This window comes from Jaculus jaculus, chromosome 17, assembly GCF_020740685.1.
Source record: "Jaculus jaculus isolate mJacJac1 chromosome 17, mJacJac1.mat.Y.cur, whole genome shotgun sequence".
NCBI classification, from domain to species: domain Eukaryota; kingdom Metazoa; phylum Chordata; class Mammalia; order Rodentia; family Dipodidae; genus Jaculus; species Jaculus jaculus.
The window spans coordinates 23108757-23124105 of NC_059118.1; the positions used below are offsets into that span (position 1 = coordinate 23108757).

The window sequence follows — 15349 nt, forward strand, 5'->3', positions numbered from 1 at the left end:
TAGTGGCCAACGTCACCGCTGTGCTCCTACAGCTCCCCTTGGTGCCATGTGCAGCGTTGCTCTGCAGAGGCTTAGCCAAGGGACATGCAAACGTAAAATAGGGATGCTCGTTTCTAGAGCACTCTTGCTTCGATCTACGACCGATGGATATCCAGAGCCTTCCTTTTCTTAGAGACCTGGGTGTAGCAGCCCTTGTTCATTTAATGTTACCTATGAGAATAACATTTCTATACATCAAATGAAAACAGATTAACTTTGATGCTCATGGAAGTTGAGAATTTTTGTGACTTTTGGATGGGCTTACTTAATGTATATTTATCAGTTTGTTCCCATGTTGCCCACATAACATAACCCCTCCAGAACTCAGGGTTTTTTCAAAGAAAGACTAAATTTCCAATAAAAGAAAAAAAATCTATTTTCACACTGTTGCTGTTGAGCGTAAATTTCAGGATGATTTCTCATACAGTAAAAGCAAACCATGAAGGTGGTGCTGTGAAGCTCCCTGTGAGGCTCAGTTGTGCACCTAGAGAAGTCACAGGTTTGCAGTGTTTATATTGGGCTTTTGTGCCTCCCTGTGACTGCTTTCTGGAATATGCTTGTTTCCTTCCTCTCTTGCAGGACCTGGAGTTGCTGGCTACCTTACCGCAGGTACATCATCCTCAGTCATGTCCAACCTGCCGCCTCCTGTAGACCATGAGACAGGTGACCTTGGCTATCAAACTTGAACCACTCAAGAGAGAACAGTAAATGCTGAAAGGCCAGTTCTGCGTTCACATTCCTCCAGCCAGTGGGTTGAAGCAAACTCTTACTGCCTTTCTCCTGGGTTCATGACAGTGTTATTCCTTTTTCTATAAATATATTTTTATTTAGGAAACAAGTAGTGTCACGTTATGAGAAAGCACTCTGGATCAACCTAAAAGGGTACACAAGGATGTTTGTTCTTGATGTATGGAAGCACATTTTGTTCCTTTATATCTGTTTACAAGACTGTGAATCAAAATGACAACTTTCTTCCTAGTTTTTATAGTACTTTTTTGAATTAGTGTGACTGTAGGATTAAGCTACAGTCTACAGACATTGGGCTAAATCAGTCATCCCCAGAAAAGGACATCTCCCTCTCCTGCATCAAATCTATGTGGCCATTTACCTCCTGGCGCCAGACACATTAGGTTTTCGTCCTTTTACCTGTTCACTGGTATCCTCAGTCACTAACTCTGGAGCTCAGCACACATCAATATGTATAACTGGCTTTACCAAATTGAATGAGGAAGAGCTTGTGCAAAAAAAAAATTCAAAAAACTCCAAATGGATGTCAAAAGATGTTATGTAAGAGATTAGTGTAATTGTGAAATGTTCTATACATTATCAAATATATAAAGCTTTCTATATTGAATGTACATTATACAGATCATTCATATGTGTACATAAAATTTTAAAAATAAAGGGAATTGACTGCTTTGTTAATGAGATATGTTTGTTCTAGTCTAATTCCTTTTGAAACCCTTTTATGTGTTTCTCCCTGAGATGCAGTAGTGGGACACAAGCTTTACCTCATGTTCACAATGCCTCACGTCACAGCTACATGGATGTACCTGGCTGTTCCCACTCCACTGGTATTTGAGCCCCTTCTCTTTCCAGATACAGATGGCACCTCATTTTTTTCCATACCTAATTCAGGAGTGGGTCAGTCTCTTTGATAAATCTCTTTGATAAATGTAATATTCTAGTATGTTTAAAGGAAAGAAAAGAGAGAATATTTCTTAGCACATAACTCTTGTAGTGTGACAAGACTATGAGAAAATTTAAGTTTGGAAGTATATACAAACCTCCCCCCCTTTTAATTTGGTTATTAATTTTTATTTGTGTGATTTTGTGAGTGTGTTGGGGCCATACCAGAGTCCTTTCTGTTGCAAATGAATGTCCTGGCTTTATGTGAGTGGCTGGGGAATTTAATTTGGTTGAGTAGGGTTTGCAAGAAAGCACCTTTAACCACTGAGCCATCTCCCCAGCGTTTCTCCTTGGGGTTTTTGTTTGTTTGTTTGGTTTTTGAGGTAGGGTCTCACTTTGTTCCAGGCTGACCTGGAATTAACTATGTAGTCTCAGGGTGGCCTTGAACTCATGGCGATACTCCTACCTCTGCTTCTCAAGTGCTGGGATTAAAGGCATACCCACCACGCCCGGCCTTCTCCTTGGTTTTGTAAGAGCAGCTGCCCTTAGATCCTCTTACTTTAGTTCCCTGGCTCCATGCTGGATTCATAAACACTAGCTCTTCATCAGACTAAAACGTGAGTCAGCTCTGGTGGTTGAGTCATGTAAGCTTCACTTCTCAGGAGGCTGAAGTAGGAGGATCTCAAATTCAAAGCCAACTTAGGTACCTTGTCTCAGTGTTAGGTTACTTTCCTAGCATGTGCATGTCTCTGGGTTCAATCCCTAGTCACAGAAATAAAGGAAGCACTGCTATTCTGCCTCACAGCCCTGTTAGCTTTCAGCCTCATGTGAAGATACACACACACTGAAGATCACATGTCTGTTTTTGACACACAAATATGAAATGTGCACACACTAAATATATAAAGTAAAACTTGCAGCTCCAGTGTTGCAGTCGGTTAACATGCGGTCCTGTAAAATAAAACTCAACTCATCATACTTGTACAAAGAAATAGACATCAAGGACTGGGGAGACTGCTCAGTGGTTAAAACACTGCTTGCAAAGCCTACTGACCCAGGTTCAGTTCCTCAGTATCCATGTAAAGCTAGTTGCACAAAGTGGCTTATGCATCTGGAGTTTATTTGGAGCAGTGTACCCATTCACAGTCATTCAGTCTGTGTCTCACACTCACTCCCTTTCTCCTCGCAAATAATAAACTACATTTGGGAGCTTAACGTCATCCTTCCAGTGACTGGAACAAAACCTAGGTGGAAAATCACAGAGCTTGGGAACCACCCAAGCTCTCAGACACCTCACCCTAATGGTCGCGCAGTGCGGAGCCAGCTGAGTTCTCACCGTTGTGTCGAGATCCTCCTCTGAGGCCAAAGGTGGGAAGTCTGTTAAGGCTGGCAGGAGATGGCAGGGAGAAGGATCTGCCACACTGGGATGAGCACTGGGTTCCCGTGTCCTCTGTGAAGCATGAGGCCGCATCTGCTTCCTCTGGGCCCCTGTGGCTCCTTGTGGCTGGTGACCTTGGAGTGTGCACATTCCCGGGGAAGATGCTGCAGACACAGCTGGTGTTGCTCTCAGGGTGCTCGGTGTCTGCAGGTGTGGGCTCGAGGCGTGTCTGAGAAAACGGGGGCACAAGCAGGAGGGAAGGCTGGTTGGTATATGCACTGCATTCCCGCCTCCTGTGCAAAGAACGGGGATTCCATGCTAGGACAGAGCAGCTGGCATCATCCAGCTTGGCTCTTGGGCATAAGGCTGGAATAACAAAGCCAGGCCAGCTGCCGCCTCACCTCACAACTTTGGCCCTTCAGACAGAGACACACGATGCTCCGTAAGCTGTCCATCTGCCTTCGAGTCCCTTCCCTGGGCATGGTCCCCACCAGAGACTTTTGCTGTAAGCAGCTCAAGCCCACCAAGCACATGCTATGCCTGATGGACAGCTCTCATGGGCTTCCCGCACCACAGGCCCATTGAGGCATTCTGGGCGAGGCAGCACACCCGAGGCTGCATGTGCTCACAGGCCCGCCCAGCGTCACCTTGCTTGCTTCACCTGCAGGGGAAGGGACAGGAGGTCAGGGAGCAAAACATGAGGGGAGGGGCAAGCCCTCACAAGGTGGCACCTGCCGGGCCTCTGTCCCAGTCCATAGCTGGGGAAGATAGACACTGAACAAGATGGAGGCCATTTTGGTCTCAGGAGAGGGTCCACCATGGTACTGGAAGAGCTGGACTCGCCCCTCACAGGTAAGAGCCTTAGGCTAGGCCACAGCTTGACAGTGCAGGGGACAGTCTAGCTGGAGGAGATTGACATGGTCTCTCTGCTTCAGCCTCTCAGAGGACACCTGGGCTGCAGAAGGCGCCCCCTGCCGGTGAGCATGGTGTTCCTCACGCCTAGCTGCATAAAAGGTCCTTCCCCAGGACACACAAGGGAGGAGAGGCCCAGCTAGGGTGGACTTGCTGTCCAAGGAATCCCCTCCCCAGTCCGAAGAGTCTCACAGGCTCCGGAGGAGACGGGTGGGATGTAGGGAAACCGTGGCCAAGCTGGGCCTCTCTTTTGTCCTCTCAGGCCTCTTGAGGGTTTAAATCCTCCTGACCTTTGCTGTCCTGTGGGATTCCTGTCGGTGAAGCAAAGGTTGGCATTTCTCAAAAAAAAAAAAAAAAAAAAAAAGCTGGAGAAGATGGCTTAGCGGATAAGGCATTTGCCTGCAAAGCCAAAACTGCCCCCGTTTCAATTCCCCACTACCCATGTAAGCCAGATGCGCAAGGGATGCATTTATCTGGAGGTCATTTGCAGTGCCTGGAGGCCCTGACCTGCCCATTCTCTTTCTCCCTCCCTCTGTCTCTCTCAAACTAGTAAATATATATATATATATATATAATTTTTTTTTAAATTTTTTTGTTTTTATTTATTTATTTGAGAGTGACAGAGAGAGAGAGGCAGAGAGAGAAAGAATGGGCGCCCCAGGGCCTCCAGCCACTGCAACCGAACTCCAGACGCATTTACCCCTTGTGCATCTGGCTAAAGTGGGTCCTGGGGAACCAAGCCTCAAACCGGGGTCCGTAGGCTTCACAGGCAAGCGCCTAACCACTAAGCCATCTCTCCAGCTCAGTAAATATATTTTTTAAAAAAGAATTCAGCCGGGCGTGGTGGCACACGCCTTTAATCCCAGCACTTGGGAGGCGGAGGTAGGAAGATCGCCATGAGTTAATTCCAGGTCAGCCTGGACTAGGTTGAAACCCTATGGCCAAAAAACAAAAAGGAAAGAATTATTCTACTTTGTGCCCCAAACCCCAACCCAGACCTTGAGGACTTACTACGTCTCAATCAGAAATAATGGTTTCTTGCTGGAGAGATGGCTTAGCAGTTAAAGCACTTGCCTGCACAAAGTCTTAGGACCCAAGTTTGATTCCCCAGTACCCACATAAAGCCAGATACACAAAGGTAGCACATGTAGCTGGAGTTTATTTGCAGTAGGTTAGGGGCCCTGGTATCTTTCTTTCCCTCTCCTTGCAAATAAAGTATTTTAAAAATATTTTTATTTATTTATCTGACAGAAATAGAGTGAAAGAAAGAGAAGGGAGGGTGAGAATGGCACCCCAGGGTCTCCAGCCACTGCAAACGAACAATGTATGTGCCACCTTCTGCATCTGGCTTATGTGGATCCTGGGGAATTGAACCTGGGTTCTTTGGCATTGCTGGCAAGCACCTCAACTGCTAAGCCATCCCACCAGCCCAAATAAAATATTTTTTAAAAATGCTTTGGGCTGGTGGGATGGCTTAGTGGTTAAGCACTTGTCTGTGAAGCCTGAGGACCCCAGTTCAAGGCTCGTTTCCCCAGGACCCACGTTAGCCAGATGCACAAGGGGACGCACGCATCTGGAGTTCGTTTTCAGTGGCTGGAGGCCCAGGCACACCCATTCTCTATTTCTATCTGCCTCTTTGTCACTGTCAAATAAACAAAAATAAAAACAAATTATTTTAAAAAATGGTTTCATGGCCTGAATGAATAAATGTTATGGAAATTGCACTTCTTGTTTCTGTATAGCTGAATAAAGGAAGTTGAAATAAGAAATAATACAATTGTAAGTGTAATTAGAATGATGAAAAATACTTTGAGTTGAAGTTATCTGAATTTTGGGGCCTCCTAAGGGTAATGGAAGGTTAGTAGCCTTTAAAAGTTATGTAAGCCATATTTTCATATGTAGCTACTTGAGTTAACATTTCATGCATACATTCTTGGTAAGTAAGAAGCAACAGGTTTGTGTTGTTTACAGTCACAATGTAATATTTTGTTTATATTTATAGTACAGGGAGCATATGATGAATTTATGCTGTGTACAGCTATTGCTGTAAGCTGTGGAAAAGAGGGGTTAACATTATGCAATATATAAATTTTCCATATAGTTAATTAGTATGTTGAGAGTATAAAGGGCTGTAATATGTATGCTAAGAGCTGCTAAAATTGGGTATAAAATAACTAGAAGATAATAATGATGATAATAAAATTACAATAACATAAAAATTAAATTTATAGTTCCTGGGACAGCTAGATTTATAAGACTGGTTAAAAGGCATCATGCTGTTATTAAAGGTAAAAACAGGTTGGGCATTGTGGCGCATGCCTTTAGTCCCAGCACTCGGGAGGCAGAGGTAGGAGGATCGCCATGAGTTTGAGGCCACCCTGAGACTACATAGTGAATTCCAGGTCAGCCTGGGATAGAGCAAAACACTACTTCAAAAGAAAAAGGTAAATGAGCCGGGTATGGTGGCGCGCACCTTTGATCCCAGCAATCAGGAGGCAGAGGTAGGAGGATCGTAGTGAGTTCGAGGCCAGCCTAAGACTATATAGTGAATTCCAGGTTAGCCTGGACTAGAGTGAGACCCTACCTCAAATAACCAAAACAAACAAACAAGAAAAAAGGGTAAAAACATGTATCCTCAGACTGGAACTATGATTCAACTAAGAACTCCAGATAATTCAAAGTAAATATTCTTGGAAGAAAATTTAACAATTTAAACGAACATTTTAAGTTAGCCATTGTAAATAGTAAAGTGAACTTTGACTCATGTGTTTTATATATGTTCTGACAATAATGGGAGCCCATGAAGGACTCAGCCTGTGCTTGTAAACTGCACTGTTGATAAAATACAGTGAGAATGGGCCACAATGGAGTGTGTCGTTGAGGAGATGACGTCTAATGAGGAACTAGATAATACATTCGAGTTAAGCCTCCTACAGGAAATAGGAAAATAAATGCTAAAGCTCATACTGTTGGAGACCACTTGCTATGTCCTCTAAAAGTACCTAACCAACTAAATACTTTCACACCTGTAGGAATAGCAACAGTTATTGCTGCTGATGTAAAACGTGATCACATGTCAGCATCAGGGTATTTTATACTCTCTTTAAACTTTTGCTGTTTTGCTTAAAAAAAAAATTCAAAATAGGGCTGGAAAGATGGTTTAGTGGTTAAGCGTTTGTCTGTGAAGCCTAAGGACCCCAGTTCAAGGCTCGATTCCCCAGGACCCACGTTAGCCAGATGCACAAGGGGGGCGCACGCGTCTGGAGTTTGCAGTGGCTGGTGGCCCTGGCGCGCCCATTCTCTCTCTCTTATCTATCTGCCTTTCTCACTCTGTCTGTCGCTCTCAAATAAATAAATAAATAAAAATGAACAAAAAAATTTTTTAAATTCAAAATAATAACTAAAATATTTATTGACACATATGAGTGGGATCATTTAAATTTTTTCTCTATATTTCAAACTGTTGAGGTTTTTTACATTTACTATAAAGAGAACTTTCACTTTAGAAGGGCCTGTTCAGATGCCTCTATTAGAAATGTCTTTTTAATTAAAAAAAAATTATTTGAGAGAGAGAGAGAGACTGGGCACACCAGGGCCTCCTGCCACTGCAAGCGAACTCCAGACACATACACCATGTTATGTGCCTGACTTTACATGGATACTGGGAAAATGAGCCCAGGCTGTCGGGCTTTATGAGTAAGAGCCTGTAACCACTGAACTCTCTCTCCAGCCCCAGAGATATCTTTTTAAAGCTGAGCATTCCGTGTGGGTGATAGAACACTATGAGAATTACCATTTGGGGGAATCAGCATCAGGCACTTATTGCTCTGGATTCACTTATAAAGGGTTAAGCTTAAAATTCCAAGTATTGTTCTTATTAGAGATGCATTAAATAAGATACATGGTGACAGGCATAACATCTAGCTATTCAAATAATTCTGGAAGGTTTTTGTTTAATTAATAGAATTATTTCCATTTGACGTCTAGTTGAGCTCTTATCCTAGAAGGATTTCTCTGTTTCCATTTAGATCATCTTATCTCTAAATTTCACATTGATTTGTGTCCATTCAAGTTGGAAGAGTTCTCTCTTTGTATTAGATTAGATGATGAGCAATTGAATTTTAGGCCTCTTTACTGTAATTTCTTAACATTTAAACAATTGGGTATAGAATATTAATGGTATTTTACTTAATTTTCTTATTTCTGGATTTTTTTGTTGTTTTTTGCTTGTTTGTTTAGCAAAAGCTCACTCATTTGCTGTGTAAAAAGAGACCCAGGAAATGCTGGAGTGAGGATTTGCATGATGTCAGTCAACATGTATGGTGTTTTTTTTGTTTGTTTGTTTGGGGTTTTTTGTTGTTTTGTTTTGGGGAGGTTTCAAGGTAGTGTCTCGCTCTAGCCTAGGCTGACCTATGTAGTCTCATGGTGGCCTCGAACTCATGGTGATCCTCCTACCTCTGCCTCCCGAGTGCTGGGACTAAAGGCATGCACCCCACGCCCGGCTTCACATGGGTGTTTTGATTGTGCGTGATGCAGCTGCTTGGGAGTGGATTCCTCTCCAGGCTTCATCACTGGATCGTCACTTCATCACAAACTAATTTTGGCATTTTTTTCTGCACAGAAGATAATTTGTTTTGAACTGATCATATCTGGAGGGTTTTCACCCACCATAAAAATAAACAAAATAACAGTAAAATTCAGTTCATGGAGATGTTTATAACCTGTTTCATATTATAAGCACATCCATAAAATTGTAGCATGTGACATAAGGAAATTTTTCCCATTTAGATATTGAATAAAACACAAGCCCCTTATATTTATGTTCCAATAAAACCCATTTTCATGAAGACAATCACCTACATAATGATGACTAAGATGAATAGTGGGAAATCTTGAATTCTCTTAAGATTCGTTTTAGCATACACCCAACATCTAGTTCTCCAAATTACATGCTTCCTCTTCCCATGAGAGAAGATCGTGAGAGTAATGTGTGCTTTGTATTTCCGAAAAGAATAGAGGAGAAGAGGTGGATCACAGGAGAGACAAACATTTGGTGGGTAATGAGCATAAAATTGTGTCTTGTGGAAACCCCATTTATTAGTAGGATCCAAGGTAAAGAGACTGCTCCAGGGAAAACCAAGTACCAGGTGGGCTGCCACTGTGCCCTCCCCACAGAACCCAAAGGTCTGCCTCTTTGTGGGAGCCTTGCTTGGGTCTTCCTTTCTCTCCAGGGTTCCTGGGAGGCTGGGGGTGACAGCTGCACCAGCCCCGGAAGGTGGGTCCTGCAGCTCCCTTCAAGGGAAGGGCTTGCGGTCAGTTGTAGTTTCCTGGGGCATGTGTGTGGAGGCCGCTGACTTTGCTGTCACAGACCCTTGGAAATGAAGGGTGACTTAGTGTCCCAACTTCACCCCTGTGCGGCAGGGGACAGTCGGTGCTTCACAAATCAGTGGGGACGGCATCCCAGGGGTACACGGCACCTGGATAGAGGTGCCACTTCCAGGCCTCCAGCTGATCTGTCTCCTCCAAGCCTAAGATTCCCTTCTGTCAATGAGAGACGCAGCCTTGGGCCAATGGAAGTTTTATTTAAGTAAGAGCTAATGGTCCATGGTTTGGGTCCTTTTGTTAAAATGAGGGAAAGCTTTTTTAACTCCTTTAAAAAAATTTTTTTAATCATTTTATTTATTTATTTATTTATTTATTTATTTATTTATTTATTTATTTATTAGATACAGAGGGAGAGCGAGAAAATGATTGTGCCAGGGCCTCTAGCCACTGCAAAGAACTCCAGACACATGTGCCACCATGTGCATCTGGCTAACGTGGGGCCTGGAGAATTGGACCTGGGTCCTTAGGCTTCACAGGCAAGTGCCTTAACTGCTAAGCCATCTCTTCAGGCCTTTTTTACTCCTTTATTGTAGTGGCCCCGGGCCGTCACAGCTGCTGACTTTCTTCACCTGGGAGGCCTCAAGCAGAGACTGAGACTGCAACTGCACTGCCTTGCACCTTCACCAGCAGGGCCCCACTTCTAGCTGCTGCTGGGCCATGCTCCGCCTCTCCTGGCTGCCACCCAGTAGATAGGGGCTCCTGTGTGGCCTCCTGAGCGCCTCAGGCTCCCAGACAGGGCAGCCCTCGGCGCACACCCCTGAAAGCAGAAGAGGCAGCAGCACAGGCTCCCCAAGTCCCCGGAACCCACAGGCCACATCCTGCAGCCACCAGCAATTGAGCTGATCAACCTGAGCCCCGGCTCCCCGAGCCCCTCTTCTAACCAGTGACAGAGCAGAGTTGTCACTACAACACATGGACACGTTCTATCGTACGCATTCCTATGTATGCACACATTCACGCACACAGAATGGGACGAGCTGAGGCTGGTTTGAACTGGTCTGCCTTGTCTTCCTGAGATCCAGAAATTGGCTTTGGCTTGAGGCCCAGGTCAGGCTGCGCTCTTCCCACAGTGGAAAGTTCTAGAAATTCCCCCCACCCAAAAAAAAAAAAAAAAATCCCATTGCATAGGCTGTAAGTCTCCACAGGGTCAGCCTTCCCAGTGGGCACATGTGACAGACCCTGTCCTGTCTTCCTGCTGCTGCTGCAGGCTCTTGTCTTCACATTGTCCCCACTGTCCCGGTATTGCTGGCTGCCCCGTCACAATGAGTGCGTCTGATGTTGGAGTCAAAACTACTTAGGAAGAAAAGTAAAAAATCAAATCCCCTGGAAAGGTATTTGAAGGTGAGAAAGTGCTAGAATGCCCACCTCTGCTGAGTCTGGGGGACGGGTAAACACAGGGCCCCCTCAACCTTGACCTCGCCCCTGCATGGCCACGATAAAGGGAACTGTGCTGTCTGGTAACCGAACCATTGTTACATCCCAAAGAAGGCCTGGCTCTGTTCCGCCCTCCCCCGCCCCTCCCCCGCCCCACCTGCACTGCTGCCCTACGCTGATGGCAAAGGGTTCTCCACGTGCGCTGCATGGTTTCACAGAAGCAAGCAGCCCTCTGCGCTACTGCGTAAGCAGCGAGATCACGACAACACGGCGTCCTTGCCAGAAAGGTGGAAGAAAGCATTTTGAAGATTTCTACCATAACAAAATACTGACTGTTTGAAAAGATATGTTAACTCTGATTTTGCCCCGGCCAGCGGGGAGTTGAACAAGGACTCGAGGAGAAGCTAACCTGGGTGAAAAAAGGCAAACAGACACAAGAAGGAGACCATGCTAGGTGTTTGTCACGGCCTCGAGAGTTCATTCTTACATGTAGGTTTATATACGGTTGTAGGGGGAAGGGGACGTGGTCAGGGCAAGGATCACAGAGTTACTGGTTAAATCGCAATGCCTTTGTTTCTTCATCAGCTACCGGCAGGATGGGGGAGTGTTTAGCCAGGTGTACGATCCCATTGTTTCTGGTAGTTGAGTATTAGGTGAGGAAGTAGAAACTTCACTTGCTATATGGCAGTTTCTGTTAACATGGCCAAGGTTTGGTTCATAGCTCCCAACATGATTTTGTTTGTTTGTTTGTTTTGTTTGACTGTTTTGAGCTAGGGTCTCACTCCAGCCCAGGCTGACCTGGAATTCACTCTATAGTCTCAGGGTGGCCTCGATCTCTTGACGATCCTCCTACCTCTGTCTTCTGACTGCTGGGGTTAAGGCGTGCACCACCACACCCGGCTGTTAGCTCTTATTTTAAAAATATATTTATTTATTTATTTATTTATTTATTTGTGAGAGAGAAAGACAAGACAGTATGGGTTTACCAGGGCCTCTTGCCACTGCAAATGAACTCTAGATGCATGTGCCACTTTGTGCATCTGGTTCTATGTGGGTACTGGGGATCAAACCCAGGCCATCAAGCTTAGCAAGCAAGTGCCTTTAACTGCTAAGCCATCTCTCCAGCCCAGCTCTAAAGTAATAAATATTTATTTATTTGAGAGAGAGAGAGAGAGAGAGTGAGAGAGAATGGGCATGGCAGGGCCGCTAGCAACTGCAAACAAATGCCAGATGCATGTGCCACCTTGTGCATCTGGCTTACGTGGGTCCTGGGGAATCAAACCTGGGTCCTCTGGCTTTGCAGGCAAGCACCTTAACCACTAAGCCTTCTCTCCAGCCCTACTCTTCATATTTTAAGACTCAAATTCTTAGTACAAAATCCAAATCAGAGAAGGAAGGTTAAGGATAATGTGCATATGTTGGGAGTGTTTAGAAATTTGGAGAGGTGGGCTGGAGGGATGGCTTAGCTGTTAAAGCATTTGCCTGCAAAACCAAAACCCAGGTTTTATTCCCCAGGATGCATGCGTCTGGAGTTCGCTTGCAGTGGCTGGAGGCCTGGGTGTGCCAGTTCTCTCCCTCTCCCCCCCCCCCACTCTCTCTCCCTCCCTCCCTCCTCTTTCTGTGTCAAATAAATAAAATATATTTCTTTCTTTCTTTCTTTCTTTTATTTTTGATTTTTCAAGGTAGGGTCTCACTCTAGCCAAGGCTGACCTGGAACTCACTATGTAGTCTCAGGGTGGCCTCGAACTCATGGCAATCCTCCTACCTCTACCTCCCGAGTGCTGGGATTAAAAGGTGTGTGCCATCATGCCCGGCAAAATGTTTCTTTTTCTTTAAAAAAAAAAAGAAATTTGGAGACGTGGCCACAGAAGGAATAGCAGGAAGGTTATATTTGTAGAAGAGGAACAAGCCTTAAGGACCCAGAGTCAGAGCAAAGCCTTTAAGGCAAACAGAAGAGGCTGAATAAAACGCTGGGATCCTGTGCGAACAAGACGTGGCTGGTGCAGCTGGTGTGGAGTAAAGAAATAGAATGGCAATGAGGTCAGCGAGGGAAAGGTGGTGGAGGGAACATGACCAGTCCACTTCTCATTGCTGGCATAAAATACCTGACAAAAACCAGTTGAGGTGAGTAAGGGTTTATACCAGCACACAACTTTAGGTTCCAGTCCATCTTGTGGACACGGATGGAGGCAGGAGCTTGAAGCAGCTGGTCACAGTCATTCCACCGTGAGGAAGCAGAGATTGGAGAATGGTGGAGCTCAGCCAGCGCTCTCCTTTTTATACAGCCCAAAGCGAAGGAGCAAGCTCTGGCTTACTGCGGCTGTCGTCCACAGCCACCTCAGGCTTCTCCAGGGCGACAATACTCAGTTTAACAACCATCCACACACTACAGTATGAACAAGGTTTCTTCACACGGAACACACACGGTCATGTGCTGAAACAGAGAAGGAAAAAATAGCGGTGGGCTCATAAATCCTGAATGTTGTTTGTCCTGGATTAAGTGCGGACATTTCCCAGAACCTTGCTTACATGAAAACTTGGAAAATTCTAACAATCACCAGAAGTGGGTTTGTTTCTCTTCGGTATCCCGACTTCCCTCAGGGTTGGAGTTGGCCACTTCTTTCTGTCTGATTGCACTAAAGTAGGGGGGGGCTGGGGTGGGGGTTAAAGGTACTTGGTTCTCATTCTCACTGGACATCATTTCATTAAACAGCTGGCCCAGACTTTTGGGCAGCCCTCACTGCTGGGGCACCGATGCCATATCCCACGCCTAGGTTTTCTTCACCTACTCCTAAGCCATTCTTGGTCTGCTGCCCAGCCTGTGCTCCTGGGACGGGGCTCTGTTCTCTTGGTGGGTCGATGGATGATACTTGCTTTGTCTCCACATCAATTGCTGAGCTGCAAACTGGGGATAAGGAGGGTCTCCCTGCTCTCATTCATTCATTCATGCATTCTCTCCTCCAGTCCCTTGGCAGCTCTGCAACGTGGGCTTTGCTCTGCCATATCGTCACCACAAACTAGGAGCACGAGCACGTGGCGGTGATGTCACACATGACTCCATGACACTACGACACAAGAAATGTGACACGAGTGAACTTGGATGGAAATGCCTGGAGCTTACACATTCTAGTGGAAGGAGGAACCGTCGATAGGAATGAAATGTGTGAAGTTAACAAAGGCGATACAAAATCAAGGTCGGGTTCCCCAGGACCCCACGTCAAGCCAGAGGCACAAAAATGGCACATGCACCTGGAGTTCATTTGCAGCTGCTAGAGGCCCTGGTGTGCCCATTCTCTCTCTTTCTGCTTGCAAATAAAAAAATAAATACAAATGACTTTTATATGTGTATGAAAATACCAAAAGTCAAAAAAAAATATTAAAATCCCGTGACATTTTCTGTTTCTGAGGAAAGCGGGCTGTGCTGACGTGTGTTTCATTCGGCAGCTGTCATGGGACCATGCCTTAGGCACCCTGCTCCACGTTATCCATTCTTAACCTCTTTCCCTGCCTTAGACTTATTCAGAGAAAATCATGTTAAATATAACCACAAGGATTTCTTTGGAAAGGGAAAAATGTCCACGAATTATAAAATGAGAAGACCATGGAAACTTTTACCCCGGCCATGGCTAGAGAGCAGGCCAAAAGCAAGCTCGTGCCCTTCAGTCCATTTTTAGGAGGCTGTCTCAGCCTGTCACCGAGAGCCAAGCGGCTGCTCGGCCTGCTCAGCATGCCATGTGCTTGAAGCCACATGGGTTTGTTTGTTTGTTTTTAACTTCTTTTTATTGACAACTTCCATAACTATAGACAATAAAGCATGGTAACCCACCCCATCCTCCCCTTCACAAATCCACTCTCCATTATATCCCCTCCCTCTCTCTGTCAGTCTCGCTTTTATTTTGATGTCATCATCTCTTCCTCCTATTATCAGGGTCTTGTGAAACCATACAGTTTTTGAGTGGGAAGCTGAAACTTTGTAACTACCACCCAGAAGGAACTGACGGGCACGAGCTTGCTTTGGGCCCCTCTCTCCCGCCATGGCCAGGGTAAAAGGCTCCTTGGTCTTCTCTCGTTGTGCGGCTTCGGGGTGGGAGGGGACACGTCCTGTTAGGAGTTTAGGTGTCCCAGGGTCTGGCAGGGGAGGAGCCTGGTTTCCCTCATGGCTTTTGGCAGCATCTGCACACCATCACGGCATTCCCCAGTCCGGTACGTCTTGATAGAGCATAGACTGCTAGCAAAACAGAGGACCCTTCCCATCATGCTCTCTGCCACTATGTCAAGTGTGTTCTACTGACGGAGTGTTAACAGGGGTACATCTTCTACAACCATCTGGGTGTTGAGACATACACAACAGTCGGACTTATTAGTCACCCTTGACAATGGGCTCAGAGTAGGGGCCCATGGGGATCTGGCCTGACCTATGGGAAAAAAGCAAAGGGCTATAAGAAGCACATAATACTCATAGTTATGACCTCGGTAATTACACAGAGTGATAGCTATTCTTTCTAGCAAATCTACTCCTGTGGGTATTCACTGGGCTGAGGATGAGAGAGGGAGACATAAGAGGGGAGAAAAGGGGATTATGATCAAATTATAGTACATCTACATACAAAATTCTCAATGACAAGAAACAGG

General features: G+C 45.4%; 1 protein-coding gene across 2 annotated transcripts in view; it reads left to right on the top strand.

Moving 5' to 3' along the window:
* Positions 1-1469, top strand: part of Dnajc13 (DnaJ heat shock protein family (Hsp40) member C13) — a 150754-nt gene extending 149285 nt beyond the window's left edge. For both annotated transcript variants that reach the window (XM_004664328.3, XR_006633971.1), the window contains one exon: positions 619-1469. In XM_004664328.3, coding sequence (XP_004664385.1) covers positions 619-725 — 107 coding nt within the window. In that variant the 3' untranslated portion in view covers positions 726-1469. The remainder of the gene's footprint in view (positions 1-618) is intronic.
* The last annotated feature ends 13880 nt before the right edge of the window (positions 1470-15349 follow it).